The sequence below is a fragment of the Marmota flaviventris genome, chromosome 2 (assembly GCF_047511675.1).
Source record: "Marmota flaviventris isolate mMarFla1 chromosome 2, mMarFla1.hap1, whole genome shotgun sequence".
In the NCBI taxonomy this organism is placed as follows: domain Eukaryota; kingdom Metazoa; phylum Chordata; class Mammalia; order Rodentia; family Sciuridae; genus Marmota; species Marmota flaviventris.
The window spans coordinates 169697863-169715897 of NC_092499.1; the positions used below are offsets into that span (position 1 = coordinate 169697863).

At 35.5% G+C, this 18035-nt stretch overlaps 1 protein-coding gene across 3 annotated transcripts in view; it reads right to left on the reverse strand.

The window, feature by feature from the left end:
* Positions 1 to 18035, reverse strand: part of Plcb1 (phospholipase C beta 1) — a 714003-nt gene that overhangs the window by 216340 nt on the left and 479628 nt on the right. For all 3 annotated transcript variants that reach the window (XM_027921686.3, XM_027921696.3, XM_071608751.1), the window contains exons 5-9: positions 12388 to 12467; positions 10559 to 10612; positions 9435 to 9510; positions 2915 to 3015; positions 1525 to 1691 (exon numbers count right to left, since the gene is read on the reverse strand). In XM_027921686.3, the coding sequence (XP_027777487.3) occupies positions 1525 to 1691; positions 2915 to 3015; positions 9435 to 9510; positions 10559 to 10612; positions 12388 to 12467 (478 nt within the window). The remainder of the gene's footprint in view (positions 1 to 1524; positions 1692 to 2914; positions 3016 to 9434; positions 9511 to 10558; positions 10613 to 12387; positions 12468 to 18035) is intronic.

Genomic DNA, 18035 nt, shown 5'->3' on the forward strand with positions numbered 1-18035 from the left:
TCCCTTTGTACCTTCTAGTTCATCTAAGTTATCAGAAAATGACATATGGATGTGTCACATAGCAGCTGGGGCATGGACCATCAGCAGTGTGGTGTGAAAAGAGGCAAAATGGTACAGTTGATGCTTAGGAGGCCTCATTGATTTAAAAAACACTTTCTGTTTTCCCAAGTCATACTGGATTTGTTATAACATCGTGTTGGTCATTTTTGGAGAAGCTCAGACATCATAAGGATAATGCCAAGCTATACAGGCAAAAGCTTATCCAGCAAGTTGCTCCCTGTGTAATGAGGAGGAGAAATAGAAGTGGTACTAGGGAAAGAGGCAGGTGTGGAGGGGCGGGCCTGGCCCTGCCAAGGCACACTGTTGGGTCAGTTGCTTCCTTTGACTGACCTCACCTCCATGGCCATGATAGAAACGAAGACAATAGAGCAAAGCATTCAACCAAGAACACAAACAAAAATGAAAAAAAATGTTATCTAGAAATTCCCTTTTAACAACATGCAGAGAGAATATTTTATTTTATACTAAATACATGTATTTTATATTCAGAGGACCAATTGCAGAATAAGTACAATGAGCCAAAAAACTTTTTAATCTCTTTTTATGACTACCATTCTTATTTGTGACTTTTAAGCTTGGTAGAGCTATTTTTGTTATTTTATAAATTGCCCACATATTAGCATGTAATTTATTCCTTTTCAATAACTGGAACTTTGCTGTCCCTGCTTATGGAATAGGCAGTTTGCAATAACATGTTATAACGTATTGATTTTCTAAGTGAAGCAACTTCAAGGCAGATGAGATTTAATCTTCATGGTGGAGAAACAACCAAAGATCTTGTTTGGGGAAAATGTTCCACATATAATTCAAAACTTCCAGCAATTAATTTTTTGTGATCATATTTTGCATATTTTGGCAACTGACTTCTCCTGAATTAAAAATGTAAATTTCTAAATGAATTCTATGCAACTTAGAGCTGCCTATTTTATATCAATTTTTTGGACTAATGATTAGTTTTTCTACTAACACTAATTTTTTAAATATAAAAGATCAGATTTCAGAATATTTTCCAAAGTGGGTGGAAAAATTTGTCAGATCATATAAATTGCAATAAAAGAGTTTAGTAGACTGAATATTCTTTTTGGTTTTGGAGATTTAGGCTACTTCACAGAACTTACTAGAAAGAGAACAGAAAGGGCAACTTTAAGTTAGTGAATTTCCTATATGAGAAAAATGCACTCACTCACTGGATAAATCTGAAGCAAAACAAATAATGAGACATTATAAAAATATATATTACATGCATACATAAACCTAAAATAAATCACACACCAAAGTTAAAAAATAAAAATCTACTTTGGCTTAAACAACCAGTGATTTCAGACAGAAAGACAAGGAGGTTTACAAATAGGGCAATTGACCTAAACAGTCTCTGAAGTCTTTGATGTCCCTAACTACCAGAGTGCCACCCATTCACAATAGGGAATAAGAGCTTCCTTGTGGTGTGGAACAAAGTGTACTGACCTTTCTTGGCAAGGCTGCTATTGGGCTCATACTTCTCAATCAGTACTTGCACTTGTTCTTGTTTCAGAGGTGGGTAAAGTATTTCATTTAGCCGGGGATCTCGCTGCTTCAGGTTGATAAAATCCATCATCTGATCAACAGTAAGGTATGGTTTGCTTTTGGCACCACTAAAAACAATTAAAACCAACAGTTTTAATATTTTCCCCATTAACTCTTATCTATGAATTTATCTACAGAGAAGCAAAACCATTCCATACTTGAAAAGCTATATAAATTCTTAGCTTGCCCCAAAAAACATACTGTGACTCCACCATAATTTCTGTATCCCTATGAGTTATAAATTGTCTTTTATAATCAACACCACTAAATCCTAATATACCTGAAAATTATCAAATCCCTAAAAAAATCCACATTAGGAAAACTCTGCATAGTTTGTGTACAAAGGCACTTTAAATTAAACAGAAGTATGGATTTTTAAATTTATGACACTAACACTATGATTTAGTCATCAAACTCTCAAATCCCATTTAATCATTTAAAGTTATATTTGTACCTCATTCGTTACTTTAAAAAATAAACAACCTACTTGGGTATGTTTTTCATTTCATTAAGTTAAGGTTTCATAAGTGTCTATAACTTTTCTAAATAATGTGATTTGAATTGCCCATTACAATTTAATCAACAACCCAATGACAAGTTCAGGGCTGTTGACATTCAATAAACATTTAATGGCAATAAATATCACAGAGACATCCAACATGCAATGTTATTTTCAGCAGAACTGTTTGCCTATCTTTCTCCTTACTTTTTTCACCAATTTTGGATTGATTTTTTTTTTTTTTGTCATTATGTAGATTTTAGTGTGTCAAGAAGGGTAAACTGCAAATTTCCCACATATGCCTTGACGTTTTGGTTTATGCATTTTTTTTCTTGAATTTTTTTTTAGTTTCTTTAAAAAAGATAGGCATATATTTGTAATTTGTAACATAAAAGCAAATAATATTCCAGCTGGGAGGGTTCTTGGTAATTCAAACTTCTTCTTTCACTGATATGGTTCAGATCAAATAAGTGGTTCTCAGTCACAGATCTTTCTGGTACAGGAGTCTATCTCCAACTTAGCCAAGATACTTCCCTGTTCTATCTTTAAACCCCACAGAACCACATGAGATGCTAAACTAACATGAATCATAAATCATAAATCACTCATTAAAAGCAGTGGCTCCACCTCAGGACCAAGAACATGGGATCATGCCCAACAGATCACTCAGGAGCATAGACATGGTGTAAGATTCTCTTCCACCTCCTTCTAGTGCTACTCAAAATCCCATCTTGACAGCCTGAGTATCAATGCAAGCTGGAAGAAAATGCACATTAAAATATGTCCTCTTACAATTCTGAAAAGATGTTATCAATTTCAGGTCGAGGGCAAAGATTATTCAGGAAAACTCTGTACACATCTGGAGTGAAGTCCTCTTGAGGTATGGAATCATTCTGAGAAATAGAACGACAGAGTCAGCATATGGTCCTCTCTCCTGTTTCTTCTTTCTGTCTCTCCCCTCCTTCTCTTCCTCCCTCCTTTCCTGTCTCCCTGTCTCCTTCCTTCTCTTTTCCTTTCTTCTAGGAGGTCTGGTAAATAAATATCCAGAGCACATATAGGAGGCCAAATGTAGAGCTCACTTGGACTCTGATTTGGGGTGTCAAAATCCTAATTTTCTGTTTTTTTTTTTTTTAGAGTTTAAGATTTTTCTTCTGCTAAAGAAATGTTGAGACAATTCCCTAAGTACATTTACTAAGATAAGTTAGACATAGGAAGGACAGATTCTGTTTAGCAGCACTTTTTTTCTTTTTTAGTTTTCTTCTTCATCTCCTTCGTCTTCCTTTTCTCTTTCCTCTTACTCTTCCTTTTCTCCTTCCTCTTCTTTTTTTTCTTCCCCTTCCCCCCTTTTCCTCCTTTCCCTCCTCCTCTTTCTTTTGGTTTGAATATGTTTCTTTAAATTTTGTTAAAATATACATAACAAATTTTACCATGTTAATCATTTTTTAAATGTGCAGAACAGCAGCATGAAGTATATGCACACTGTTATGATGTTTATCAGGTTTTTGAATGAATATTTTTTCAAGGTGATGTTACTACTAGATAAAGACATTGTCAAATGAAAACATAAATTTGTGTGTCTTTTTTTTTTTTATAACAATGTTCCCTCTGGTTTAAATAATGTGATAAGTTGTAAAATGGTTTTCCTAAGTAGGGCAGCACCAGCCATTATTTTTCACTGATTGCTCCTGTCTTATTGTCCTGGAAGCCAGTCACTGATATAAAAGGCTACCTCTGTGGCTTCTGTTTTCTGTTTATTTGGGCTGCCATGGAAACCGGAAGCATGTATTCAAGTCTTTGTTAACAGGAAGGACATTTTTCATGCAGTTTCCCTATTTCAGGTATATGTTTATATGATTATTTTTATTTTCAGGCTCTTAAACCAAAGAAAACACCCTTCCTCTTAATCATGTTCATGTTTTGAAATTTACTTTAAAAGAATTTTTTTTTTAAATCCTGTCTGAATTATGGTCTGAAATTGTACACCGCTTGCTAATGTAAGAAAACTTAGCTTACCACTGGGTATAAGAGTAGCCCCATATTTATGGAATGAACAGTAGCCCCATATTTTTTTCCATTTATAGAGGAAAATGCATTTATGTTGCAAAATAGAATTTTGAGAAAACCAAGCAACACATCAATCATTTCACATAGAGGGATAAAGCATAGACAGATGCTTTATACCAGCAGGCTTAGGCTACTTGTACACAAACTTTGAAATCATGAACACAAGTCCTAGAACAATGGGAAATAAATTTTCATGGATTGCTTGATTGGTATTTTGCCATTCATAAAATGGAACAAGGACAACCTGGAAGCAGGTTCCCAAAATTTCGTCTGATTTACTAAAAAAAAAAAAAAAAAAAAAAAAAAAAAAAAAAAAAATCCCATTGACTAGACGATGACACCCTCTCTGATTTAGACACACATATATCTATATACAGAAATGGTCTGGACATGTCTACCCTACTCTTGGGTTGTTAGACAATGGGAAAAGAAAGATCTAAAATAAATTGATAAAACAAAAACAAAAAACACCCAATGGTGCTGCCATCCAACTCAAGGGCATCTAACTTGATTGCATTTTATAAACCCCAAGTGCATTTCTGCATGTTCCCTTCTAAATAGAGTCCACTCTACCTCTGTGTAAACTCATCCAGCACAGATATAAATTCATTTTATCTAAGAATATCAATAATTGTATTCTTCTTACTATTTTTTTCTTCCTTCTTGGCTTAGTTGGAAGGCTCAGTTGGAAGGCTCTTTCTCTAGAAGGCCTTGTCTCCCCCTTGACTGACTTGGTCTGGTTTTTCTTTTCCCATTATAACTTGCTTCTCTTATTTTTCAACACTTAGTGCTCTGGGCTATATCATTCCCTCTTCCCTGCTAACCTGCTGAAGCGCACAAGTTAGGACCTGTGTGATGTCTGTCAGTTGCTCTAATTCTGGTGTGCAACACATAGTAGGTACACATTAAACACCTACTAAATAAATGGACATAATTTATGAGAATGGTGAGTTTTGGCAGTGAGAGCTTGCGTATGGTACTTCTTGTTGAGCATCAGATTTAATGAAAATCATTTTCGTAAGAGTCCAGACACAAAATTTCATAGAACAATATACTTTCCTAAAATCTAACCATTGTTTATTTACCAGCTGAGAAGTAGGATTTTCTATTAAATGGACAAATTAATGAGATAATATGAATAAATGTAATATTATTTTCACTGTTGAATTTTATCACATGAAAAAAGATAAAATTCTCAATGTAGCTGATTTTCTTTATCTCACTTTTCTTTTGCTCAACTTGATGATTAAAAAGTATTAATTTATTGAAGCAGAATCAAATAAATAGTGTCCACATGTAGATTATTTTCTTGGTGGTCCTGTGGATTCCTTCCCAGTAAATTACAAATTCTACATATTTTCAATATTTTTGTTTTAAAACTATAAATCAAAAAGTTGAATTAGCCAGAGTCCATAGAATAATTACAAATAAATTACTCTTAATTTATTATGTACTGAGTACGTAATGTGATTTTAAAATGAAATTTTGATATCAGTGATTTTCAGTATCACAACTCAAAAGTAATTAAGTTTCTGATTTAGGAAGAAACGCAATGAACTACAGTTATACAGAGAAATTATTTTATAAGCTTTATTTACAGTATTACTCAGTAAAACATATCATAGTCTTGAAATCCCAAGGAATTTCCCTTTGTAATATATTTGTGTGTCCATCAACTACAATAAACTTTTTTTTTCCACCCCCAGGATTGGGAATTGAACCTAGGGATGTTCTACCAATGAGCTATATCCCCAACCCCTTTTAAAATTTTATTTTGAGATGGGGTCTCACTAAGTTGCCCAGACTGGCCTTGAACTTATTATTCTACCCCAGACTCCTGAGTTGCTGGGATTACAGGCATGCACCACTATACCCAGCAAACTTTGCAACTTAAAATAAATACACAGGCTTTTTCATTATGTTCTTCATTAAAATGCACCCCCATAGGCCCATGTTATGGCAAGACTACAATACAATTCCAAATGTCACTGAGCTCTTTTCAAGTTAATAAGCCTAAAACCAAGGGAATTTGGTACAAATAAATTATTTTCAGTTCTCAGCTTGTGGGTAGAATGGTCATTTTCTGAAAATGGGAAGGTTTTCAGAGGTCTCACTGGAAAATAAGTTTAGATTATTAATAGAAGGACAGCTATTGCTTTGTCTCTCTTTTTCGGCACAGTACTACTTTTTAACAATTAGGGTGACGTGAGGCTAACAACTATAATCTCCAAAGGACTACCCACTAAAGGAATGTGTTATTCCAATGGATCATGTCAGCCAGGATACAAGTTCAAGTGCATTAATTATCCCTAACAATGTGTACAAAGATAATGTTTAAAAAATCTCGACAGGATATCCACTGTGTTTCTGGGTAATGTGTCTATTTACAGAACACAATTAAATCTAGTTTGAATGATGTCTGGCTATGAAATTGTTTCCCATTTATGCCAAACTAGCTAACCCTTTTATATAATCCTTTTATAGTGTGCAATGTTTAAAATATCCCTTGTTAATGTATCCAGAACCTTTTTGCTAATTAGTGGATTTTTCCCACATAAAAGTCACGTAGATATGAAATTACTGCAATGATTTAAAAATATAGCTTTGATGTGCAATAGACAGTTCACAGAAACATTAATTTCCTGGCTTTGAAACCATCTTCGGTTTAGATTTTTTAAAAGGCATTCTGATTCTACAAGTTCTCCAAGTAAATTATACTTAACTATGAAAAATAATCTTTCAAAACTACTATGGAGGTTGATTATATTTTTCAAATAACTTCAGTTTGTTTTCAGAGAATTGGCATTACATTTAATTTGCTAAAGATAATTTTTTTTCCAATTTAAATGTAATTCCTGCTATTTGAATCTCATTTACCTCCTCAAATGTCTCTGGTTGATATTGGTCGGAAAGTTTGAACCTATAATAGACAGAGCGGATTGCAAAGACTCAATTTATGTTTATTGACTGAAATGTCAGAATCCAATTGTTTAGAAAATTGAAATTTACTGAGAATTGATTGATGGGTTTGATTTTTCTATTCAGCTTTTCTATTCCTTCTTTCCCTTAGCCAGATGTATAATACCAAGTTAAAATTTTTGATCCTTGTATTTCACAAGGCATTATCCAGGAAAGGTAAAACCAGAAGGGATAGGCTAACCATTCTTTGCATGTCTTTATGAAACCAACTTTCATACTTTATCTCTCTCTCTTTTTTTTTTTTTCTGAACAAGTGGTCTTTTCTGTTTCTCAAATCCAGAAATTTCTTCCCAGCCTCAGCACACACTGCTTTCTTTTTCTAAAGTGAGCTTCCCTTATTCTCCATAGCACCACTTCTTTCTTTCTCTTCCTTCCTTTCTTTCTTTCATAACACTTCTCTCAATTTATTTATTTTTCCTAGTGCTGGTTCGAACCCAGGGCCTTGTGCATGTGAGGCAAGCACTCTACCAACTGAGCCATATCCCCAGCCCCTGTTGATGTATTCCTTAACTAGTTCCCCAGCTGATTTTATAGTCCTTGAAACCTTAAACTTCATTTCTGCTCACTACCACATTCTCAGTACCTGTGGATACACAGTAAAGTCTCTAGAAATATTTGTTGGGTCAATGAGAGGAGTTTCATTGCTATATCTTTCCTACGCTAAAGCATCTATCAGAAGAGCAATGGTAAGCAAACTCAGTACTCTACTTTGCTTATCAAAGCAAAAGTAACTATGTTTTGTGGAGCCTTTGCACAACTCTGCCCTGTTCAGGCAGCAATGTTAGCCTTTTCTACCTGTAGAGGAGAAGTGGTGGTGGACAGTGTTTCCTGTAACCTACCAAAGTCGTTAATAAACTTCACTTTGAAAAAAATATTCACAACAAAAATCGGCCAATTAATTTAATAAAGAGAAATCAATAATGCTTTTTCATAATTTAATCATAAGTTTAAGAGTGGCTTTAAGATTTCATTCAGTGCTTGCTAGTGTTTCAAGAGGCTCGGAGTTTCTATAAAGTCAGTGTTGTCCTTAAATAAGTGCTTTTTGTTGCTTAGATACTAGGATAAAAATAATTTAGAATAGAAGGGAAAGCACTGAATATAACATGAGAAAGAGTTTTGCAATAGACTGTTCACCTAGAAACAATGCTAACAACTTATTTGAGATTCACTTATGTAGAAATTAATTAAAATGAAAGCATATGACATTATTCTAGGTGGTTAATGTATATAGAGTGGTATGTACATATCAGGCATTTAAGAAAAGCAAGTTACATCCTTTGTCCTCTCACCTTCTTTACCAACCAAGAGCAAAGTGAGTTATCTGCAAACTTTTGATCTGTGTCACTCTCGGTAAAAACGTTTTGAACACAGCCTTGCAGAGTACATACATTTATTCATAAACATGTACTACCATGCTAAATGTATCTCCAACTTATAAATCTTAAAATGAAGAATTTAAGAAGGATAAGGTGAAATTAGTATTTCAAATGTATTCCTAAACATAATACCTCACATTATCATTAGCTACTAGCTCAAGAGACATTAAGGAATGGTTTATTTTAAAGATAGTTTTTTTTTTAAAGATAGACATTATAAATTGTCTTCTTGACAATGCTGACCCTTTCTTTTTGTTATTTATTTATTTTCTGTATTATTACATGATTAGATTACTACACATACACAAACACAGACAGACACACACAAATATGTATCTGTGTGTGGTATTGAGGATTAAACCCAGCAACACTCTACCACCAAGCTGTATCTCCAGCCCTTTTTTATTTTATATTTTTATTTTGGGAAAAAGTCTTGCTAAATTGTCCAGGATGGCCTTGAACTTGTATTCCTCTAGCCTCTGCCTTTCTAGTCACTGGGATAAAGAGGAATGTGCCACTACACCCAGAATACATTAATGATTTTTTTATCTACAAAATGCAAGTATCTGTCTAAGGTTTTCATTTTTCTTTCTTCCTTCTCCTCCCCACCTCTTCTTCCTCATTATTCACCACTGGAAATTTAACCCAGGACCCCAGGACAAGCACTCCACCACTGAACTATGTCCCCAGCCCCACAGGAGTCATTCTAGATTGAAATATTGGGGTTATGGGAATGAAGAATACAATAGTGGTCTCATACACTGCAAATATAAATAAGTTATGGGTTTTAGACTTTATAAAAATATGTCCAGGTAGTGTTGGGACAATGTGTATTAAGTATAAATCATTAAGAACTATTTTTCTGTGCTATCACCATGAGGCAACACACTCACCCTTGAAGATGGAAGACTACAAGCCTCTAATGCAGTTTCAACTCGTTTCCGGTCTGCTGAAAACAAGCGATATATGCTGTGGAGTGAAAACACATGAATGAGAGATGTTTAAAAGTCCCTGGGATCACAGACCTACAGATGGTGCCCACTCAATATATCCCATTGAATCAAACCTATTCATTATTCACCTTTAAAGAATGAAAGGATAGCTAGTCTTCCATACATCTGCATCTGTGTTCAGAAAGATCTTTGTGTGTGCTTTTAAAAAATCATAGTGTCTAACACAGTGTCAATGTTCTGAGATAATACTTATGATCCAATTAAAAAACTAGTGCATCAAATAGCATCTTATATTAAATATTAAAATAAACTTGTCACCTCGTTGCTACCCATGGCCCTAAGTGTGTATGTTGTTTTATTAAGACTTTTTTTTCAAAATTTTTCATGAACAGAATCTCACTGATAGCTTATAAGTCAAGTGAAAGACTTTTGACTAATATGATCTAAAGATGTACTTTCTTAGGTCACTAATTTCATTTTTAAAAAAACAGAAAGTAAGTGCTGAACAATTTACTATAATAATTTGGATTATGGGTTCTATTGAAACATTAAAAAATCCTCTTCCTGGAGGTTACCCATCCCATAAGGTACATGACGCAGGTAAATTCTCAGTACCCTAGACTGATTTGCAGATAGTTTTCTACTTCTTCTTGCCCTGCTTTGTTATTTAAGTTCCTTGCCCATCTCCTGAGTTTGCAAGTCCTGCTTTAAGGTAGAGCCACCTTGGTAGAGAGAGGTACCGAGGTCACCCAATTTGTACTCCCAGAATAGGTCTGAGTATCAGATGTTTCTTTGGGTTTAGCAATGAGGTCCCCTTCCTTCTCACTCCCTCCCCATCCCACTTCGGTGTTTTTAAAAAGGGACGCCAGAGGAAAAGTGTACCCCAGGGAAATGCTATGGAGAAATCAGCTGCTCTGATATGAGGCACACACGCAAGAGGACAGAGTTATCACGCACTGCCAAGCTCCCACTTAGGCTGATGAAGAAACAAAGCAGAGCCATGGCACAGATTCAAATCTTTGAGAAAAAGAAAACGAACAATGGGAAACACTCAGGAGACTTACTTTTTAAGAGGAATGCGCCCTTCTGGAGTGACTTGTAGCTTGAGTTTAGTATAGCTGTTGACAAAGCAGAAAAATAAGTTTTCAATTTTTTAAATGAAAATATTATTGAAGGATAAAACCCAAAGAAAAGAACCTGTGCCAATGTGCAGTTTGTTGAAATTCACAAAATGCTTAAGTCTCCAAATTAACATCCAGATTGAGAAGTAGAATACTGTTACTTTAGTGGGTCCTAAAAGCCCCTTTCACACCTCCTTCCAAAAGGAACTATTCAAAAATGAATTGTGATCCTGCTGTTAAACAACACAGATCATTGCTGCCTGTTTTGTACCTTACAAAAATGGAATCATATTTTTTTTTGTGTCTGGCTTCTTTCACTCAGTGTTGTATTTTTGAGATCCAACCAACTTTTGCTTATAGTTGTAGATTATTCATTCTCATTTTGGTACTGAATCCCACTATATGAATATAATGACTGTGTTTATCTCTTCAACTGCTAGGGACACATAGGTAGAGAGAGAGCAACAGAACTCTCAACCATTGCTATGGACATGTAAAAGGGAAATGCTACTTTAGAAAACTGTACTCACCTACACTAGGTATATATGCCACAGAAATGTTAATATGCTCACTAAGAGACATATTCTAGAATGTTCAAAGCAGCTACATAAGGAAACACTTAATTAGAAAAGATATTTGTAACAGATAACAGCTAAAAAATGCTTTTTCAAGTAGAGCATCTTAATTCATACTAACACTTCTACTAACACTTCTGGAAGAATAGATGTTCTACAATGTTTGTTGGATGAAAAGATGGGACAAAGACCGGAGCAAAAGAAAGGGGCAGAAAGGAAGGGAGGAGGTGGAGCCATGTAAAAAGGATGTTTAAGGGAACAAATTCAGGAGGGGAGATGATCCCATGGAAAACCACTTATACAAGACCTGTGGGGTGCTGACTAAAAGTAAAAGGAATCCTCAGAAGAGCAAAACGGAAATGTGGCTGGAATAGGAGGCCTGAAATAGTGGGTATGTCTTGCATAACAAGAGAGAAGAGACAAAGCTATTCAGTAAAACCCAGGACCATCTCTTAAGGGTTCTGTTTGTGGTTTGCATTTAGAGGTTTCCCAACCTCCTGAATGGCCACAAAGGAACACAACCAGGAACCCCTCACTGCCCATCTGGCATGTGTCATTACTTTCCTTGGTCAGACAATTTTTTTTTTTTTTAGAAAAGCTGTTGCAATTCCAGACTGATGTACTAATCTGCTTCATTTTTCTCTCCTTCTCTTTTTTCCTTCTATCCTTTCCTCTACATCTTTTCTTTTCCTCTTTTCTCACTAATAATTATTGTGATTGTCTACAAGGGCCATCGATTTATTGATTTAAGTAGGCACGATGATTACTGTAGCAGCCATCAGAGGACTATGGCTCTAGAGAAACTAGGAACATATGCTGTTCATTCTCTTCCTTGGATTAATAATAGAGGTCACAGGCAGATGCAGAGCAGAGGCTCTCTGAAATTAATAACTTCTAGTTCTGAGCACAGCTGCCAGGATTTGGAAGTATCTCCTTACTGTGTGTCAAAGGCATTGACATTCAGGCAAGCTCAGCCCAGGCGTAACGCGGATGTGCAACTCGGAGGAAAGAGTGATCTTTCTTGGAAGTCTTCCAATTCTGAACAGTGGAGGTATCAGTTCTCTAACAAATCCCAAAGGGAAATTTTTGTTTATCAATGTGAGAAGCCAGTGCAGCATAAACAAAAGACTCACAAAGGAGAAAGGAAACTGACTCAGAAGAAGCAACACCCTTAGCAATAAAATTAGAGTGACTTACGCTTTTTCCAGAAATGCGTCCCTGGACATGTTTTGGGCCAACAGGTTTGTTGCCAGACTGAAAACCTCATTTGTCCATTCCTGAAAAATGTAAATCACACTTGCATTAGCTTAAATACTGCATAGTTATAAGACATGACTTTAGCTCAGCTTCCAGGAAGATACATTAATTCAATTTGTATGCCCAAGGATGCCCCCGCCCCTGACCTTTTCTGCTTCTGGTAAAAAAAAAAAAAAAAAAAAAAGTAATTAAATTCAAATCCCTGAGTGACTATCCTAAGGAAATGTTCTTTACACATAAACAAAGATTTTTTTCCCTGCTTCTTAAAATGTCCATTGATAGAAAATTGCTGTGTTGCCTTCAATAACTGAATGCTTTTTTACTATTTTCCCTGAAGTATAAATAGATAAAAAGTGATAGAAAAGTTTAAAATATGGTAAGTAGATTTTCAACAAAACTTCAAATATAATATTCCTACTTGGCTACCTGTGCTTAATTAGCTATGCCAGGGATATTTAAATTTTGACTACAGTTCTCTAAATTAGTTATAGTTATAGTACCAAATATTAATCTCTCACTGCTCTTTTTTTATTGGTTGTTCAAAACATTACAAAGCTCTTGACATATCATATTTCATACATTAGATTCAAGTTGGTTATGAACTCCCATTTTTACCCCAAATACACATTGCAGAATTACATCGGTTACACATCCACATTTTTACATAATGCCATATTAGTAACTGTTGTATTCTGCTACCTTTCCTATCCTCTACTATCCCCCCTCCCCTCCCCTCCCCTCCCATCTTCTCTCTCTACCCCATCTACTGTAATTCATTTCTCTTCTTGTTTTTTTCCCATTCCCCTCACAACCTCTTATATGTAATTTTGTGTAACAATGAGGGTCTCCTTCCATTTCCATGCAATTTCCCTTTTCTCTCCCTTTCCCTCCCACCTCATGTCTCTGTTTAATGTTAATCTTTTCCTCCTGCTCTTCCTCCCTACTCTGTTCTTAGTTGCTCTCATTATATCAAAGAAGACATTTGGCATTTGTTTTTTAGAGATTGGCTAGCTTCACTTAGCATAATCTGCTCTAATGCCATCCATTTCCCTGCAAATTCCATGATTTTGTCATTTTTTAGTGCAGAGTAATACTCCATTGTGTATAAATGCCACATTTTTTTTTTATCCATTCATCTATTAAAGGGCATCTGGGTTGGTTCCACAGTCTAGCTATTGTGAATTGTGCTGCTATGAACATCGATGTGGCAGTATCCCTGTAGTACACTCTTTTAAGGTCTTCAGGGAATAGTCCAAGAAGGGCAATAGCTGGGTCAAATGGTGGTTCCATTCCCAGCTTTCCCAGGAATCTCCATACTGCTCTTTTAATCTTAATCCCTACCTCACACCACTCACTAGTGATCTCACTTGTCTTCCAAGAAAATGGAAGAGTAAATTTACTAAAACAATGCTGAATCTCCATTCTTTGTGATAGTTTAGAATATATAATACATATCCTGGGCCAATTATTTTTTTCTCTAACTGAAAAGGACATGAGAGATAACTGATCACCTCCTATTATGATAGTGGATTTAAGTCTCTCCTCAATGAAATAATATACTGATGTTCCATAGGATTAGTACATTGCAATATATCTCACTTTTCAGATCTATTAATATTTGCTTTATATATTTAGGTACTCCAATTTGGGGTGCAACTATATCAAATTAAAATTGTTATATTTTCTTGTTGAACTGATCCCTTTATCATAATATAATATTGATATGCTTTGTCTCTTTTAAAATTATATATATGGACACTCTTGCTCTGTTTTGGTCGGTATTTGCTTGAAATACCTTCATTCCTAGTTTACGTGTGTCCTTAAAACTCAAATGTGTCTCTTGGAGGCAGCATATTGTTGGATCTTGGTTTCATAAATATATTTCATAAATATATATTTTGATTATAGAAGACAATCCTTTTACATTTGATTATTGGTAAGTGAGGATATGCTCTGGCATTTTGCCAAACATTTTGTTTTATAATTCTTTTGCTCCTCTTTTCCAATCTTGCAGTCCTTCTTTGTGTTCGTTGTGAAATAATGTTTTTCAGTTCAATAGCTTTGTCACCAAGCTGTGTTATTCCTACTACTGATTTGCTGGTCTTTTGTGTAGTGTCTTTTTTTAAATAGACATTTGTTTTTTGACTTTTTGACTTAAAGCACTGGGAATATATTTTCATGTAATATGCTATTGTTGTTGATGGAACTGTAAGAACAGAAACCTAGAGTGATGGGAAAGAGAAGAGAGAGTTCTTAGCAGAGAAAACTGTCTGGGAAAAGAACCAGCATTGTGCAAACAGAGTTGGAAAGGAAGTAGTCTAATACAGAAGAAAAGAGAGAAGGATTTGCAACAAGTAGAGTTAGGTGCAGATTATGAAGCACATTTAATGTCTCTGTTCAGATGCTTAGAGATAATTGAGCAAAAAAATGTGATACCACCAATGGTCTGGGTTTTTTTTTTTCTTTCTTTCTTTCCTTTTTTCTTCAGGATGGGAGGTAAGGAGAGCCAGGACTAGGCTGTGCTTTAGACAGATTATCTGACAGCCATGTTGAGATGAATTCAAGGCTAAGAAATAAAGAGGAACAACTCCAGAAGCTGCAGTAGTGCAGGTAAGAAATGTTGAGGCCTTGAACTCAATAGATTTTTGCCAGAGGATTTAGAAAAGGCAATGCAAGATAGCTATGAGAGGAAAATAAAATTATCAACATAAAACCTGATGTACACACAGAAAATAATCAGGATAATCTTTTAACAGCTTGAAAATTAATTTCCTTCAAATTAGATAATTTTAAACACGAGTAATAACTATTGATATAGTTTTAAAAATATGTTCCCGTCGTAAAATTTTTTTGGGCTAAGACTCAAACTTCATATATTTCCAGCTCATGGTGACATTATGTACTGATAAAAGTATTTATAATTGAAGACAATGTACAGTTTTGTATGTCTACTGAGATATACTTCAACACCAGAAATTGGTAGAGTGAAAGAATTTTAAAAAGCCAGGAATATTTCACTTAGTCTGAGCTTTTCGGTTAAAAGCTTAAAGCTTTCCAGTCCAATAGAAACACAATACAAGCAACATAAGTAATTGAGAATTTCTAGCAGCTGTATTTTAAAAATAAAAATAAACTTGTGAAAAAAGATAATTTAACTAAGATATTTACCATAGTGCAACTCTGTCTCAAAAAAAAAAAAAGAGCTGGGGATGTGGCTCAGTGGTTAAGCATCCTTGGGTTCAATCCCTGATAGACAAGTTGTACATCTCTGATGTGAAAATCTAAAATCCAAACTTCTAAACAACTCCATGACACCACAATTGGAAAAGATCACCTGACCTCATGTTCCAGGTTGCAGTCAAGATGCAGATGCACTAAAAATATTGAATAAAATGACCCTCAGACTACGAAATGCATAAGAAACAAATAAAATTTGTGTTTAAACATGGATCCCATCCCCAAGATTTCTCATTGTCTATATGAAACTATCCCAAAATTGGTAGAAATCATAAATGAGGAGCACTTCTGGTCCCACAAATTTTGGACAAAGGATTCTTAACCTGTATTAACCATGTAATCAATACAAAACTTCTTAACAAAATACATTCTTTTCATAGTAAAGCCTTTGTAATGATTTTGTGCTTTAAACTATGCCATTTCTATTTGTACTGGCACCATTTCCAACACTCAAAATTCCACAGTGGCCGTGGATGCCACACTAATCACAAGAGCTGGGTCTTCTAGGTCCTTAGAACTTTCTGTGGGTCCTTAATAAAGCCAGCTAAGAAGAGCATCTCATTGTCTTCGCTGCACCACCACAGTTAGCTCATTCAGAGTAAAGCATAATTTATTTTCATAACATTCTCCGATTGTGACCTCCCACATGTGAAAATCCTAGAGTCCAATGGCTTCCTGTAAGTGTTACACAAGACCCAGGTTGAATCATAGAATCAGAGATTATCACAGCGGCCAAAAAAAAAACTTTAGAAACAACCCAAACTCTTGGCTGGATGCTGATCTTAGGCTAAATGGCACTTAGCTAAAATAGCATGTGTCTTAGTTTGAGTTCTCTAGAAACAGAACCTGAGATAAGGATTTATGCAGACTGGGTTTATTGCAGTGTTTTCTGCCAGCATTCACAGAGAAGTGAGCAGGACAGTGGGTGCAGGAGGCAGAGGGTAAAACATCGTGCAGTCTCATGGAGGGAAATCTTGGCTTAATTTCTCCACATGTAGACCACACCTCAAAGTTAAGTTTTCTGATCAGGGAGAAGGAAGCTGAAGATTAGAAATCCCCGTGCCTGTTCATTTTAGTTAGAAAGTGCTTGAAGGTGATGATATATTTCTAGGTACTTTCTTTCTCTTCTCCTCCCAATCAAACAAAGTGAATTCTAGCATCCAAAGGGAGGAGCCAATAGACACAGGTATGAGCTCCTGGGAATGAAAACCCACTGAGGTGTTGTGTGTGTGTGAAAATGACAAAGGAATTGGAGGGAATGTTGGCAGAGCACTTCTAGAGTGTATTGAAGCATACTAATTTGTGTTTTGGGATTCTTGAGTACTCAAAGTAGCCACCTTGTGCAATAGGGGAAATGCATCCAAGCCTGGGAAAATTGGTTCACATACATTCTAGAGAAGCTTTTCTCAACTTTTCAAGTGCACATGCATCACTAGTCTTGTTGAAATGCAGATGCTGATTTAGTGGGTCCACAGAGGGGACACAGATTCTGCATTTCTTAGAAGGTCCCAGGTGAGATCTATGCTGGACCATGACACGAGTAGCAATATTTTAGGGTGCACTGGCAGCGTTGACTAAAAACGTGTTAGAAATGTAGGATTTGAAGCTCCACACCACATCTGCTGACTCAAAATTTGCACTTTCTTCAGTAAATCTTCATGTTTTTTATGCATACTAAATAAAGTTTGAGTATTGTGCTGGGCCACAGACAGCACTTTAAGCAGCAAGGTATTCCAGGTTCTGATTTAGGAAGCATTATTCTAGTCTTTGTTTAATCCCTTCTCCAGCAAATAAAGAAATTATTTTGACTATTAGTTTTTGCATAAGCAAATAGATCTTTCAGCTGTATTAAGAACTACATGGCTAAAGAGATATGGCCAGAGCAGCTTAAAGCAATCTTGGCTTTCCATAAGATTATGAAATATGCTTTGTTGCAGGAAAGACAGAGCCTACAGAGGCAGTTTTTTTCATAAACCCAGTGCTGAGCCTTAGTATGGCACTGGAACGGTAGCTTTTTATTTAATTGAGAGGATTTGATTTTTGCTTCTCCACTTTCAGAAACCAAGTCCTGACTGTCACTTACCTTGTTATAGCTCCTGCTATTTAAACCCTGAAGCTTCTTAAGAGACATTTTCTGTTCTTTGATCAACAGAGACCCTAACTAGAGGACATGGCTCTAGACATCAACTTTCATGGACTTAGCTGGGACTTAAATGTTCATGTTTGTTATTACGTCTTCAAGATTCCCTCCTCTCTTCTTCCCTCCCTCCCTTCCTTATTTCATACCAGGGATTGAACCCAGTGGTGCTTAACCACTGGGTCACATTCCAAGGCATTTTTATTTTTTTATT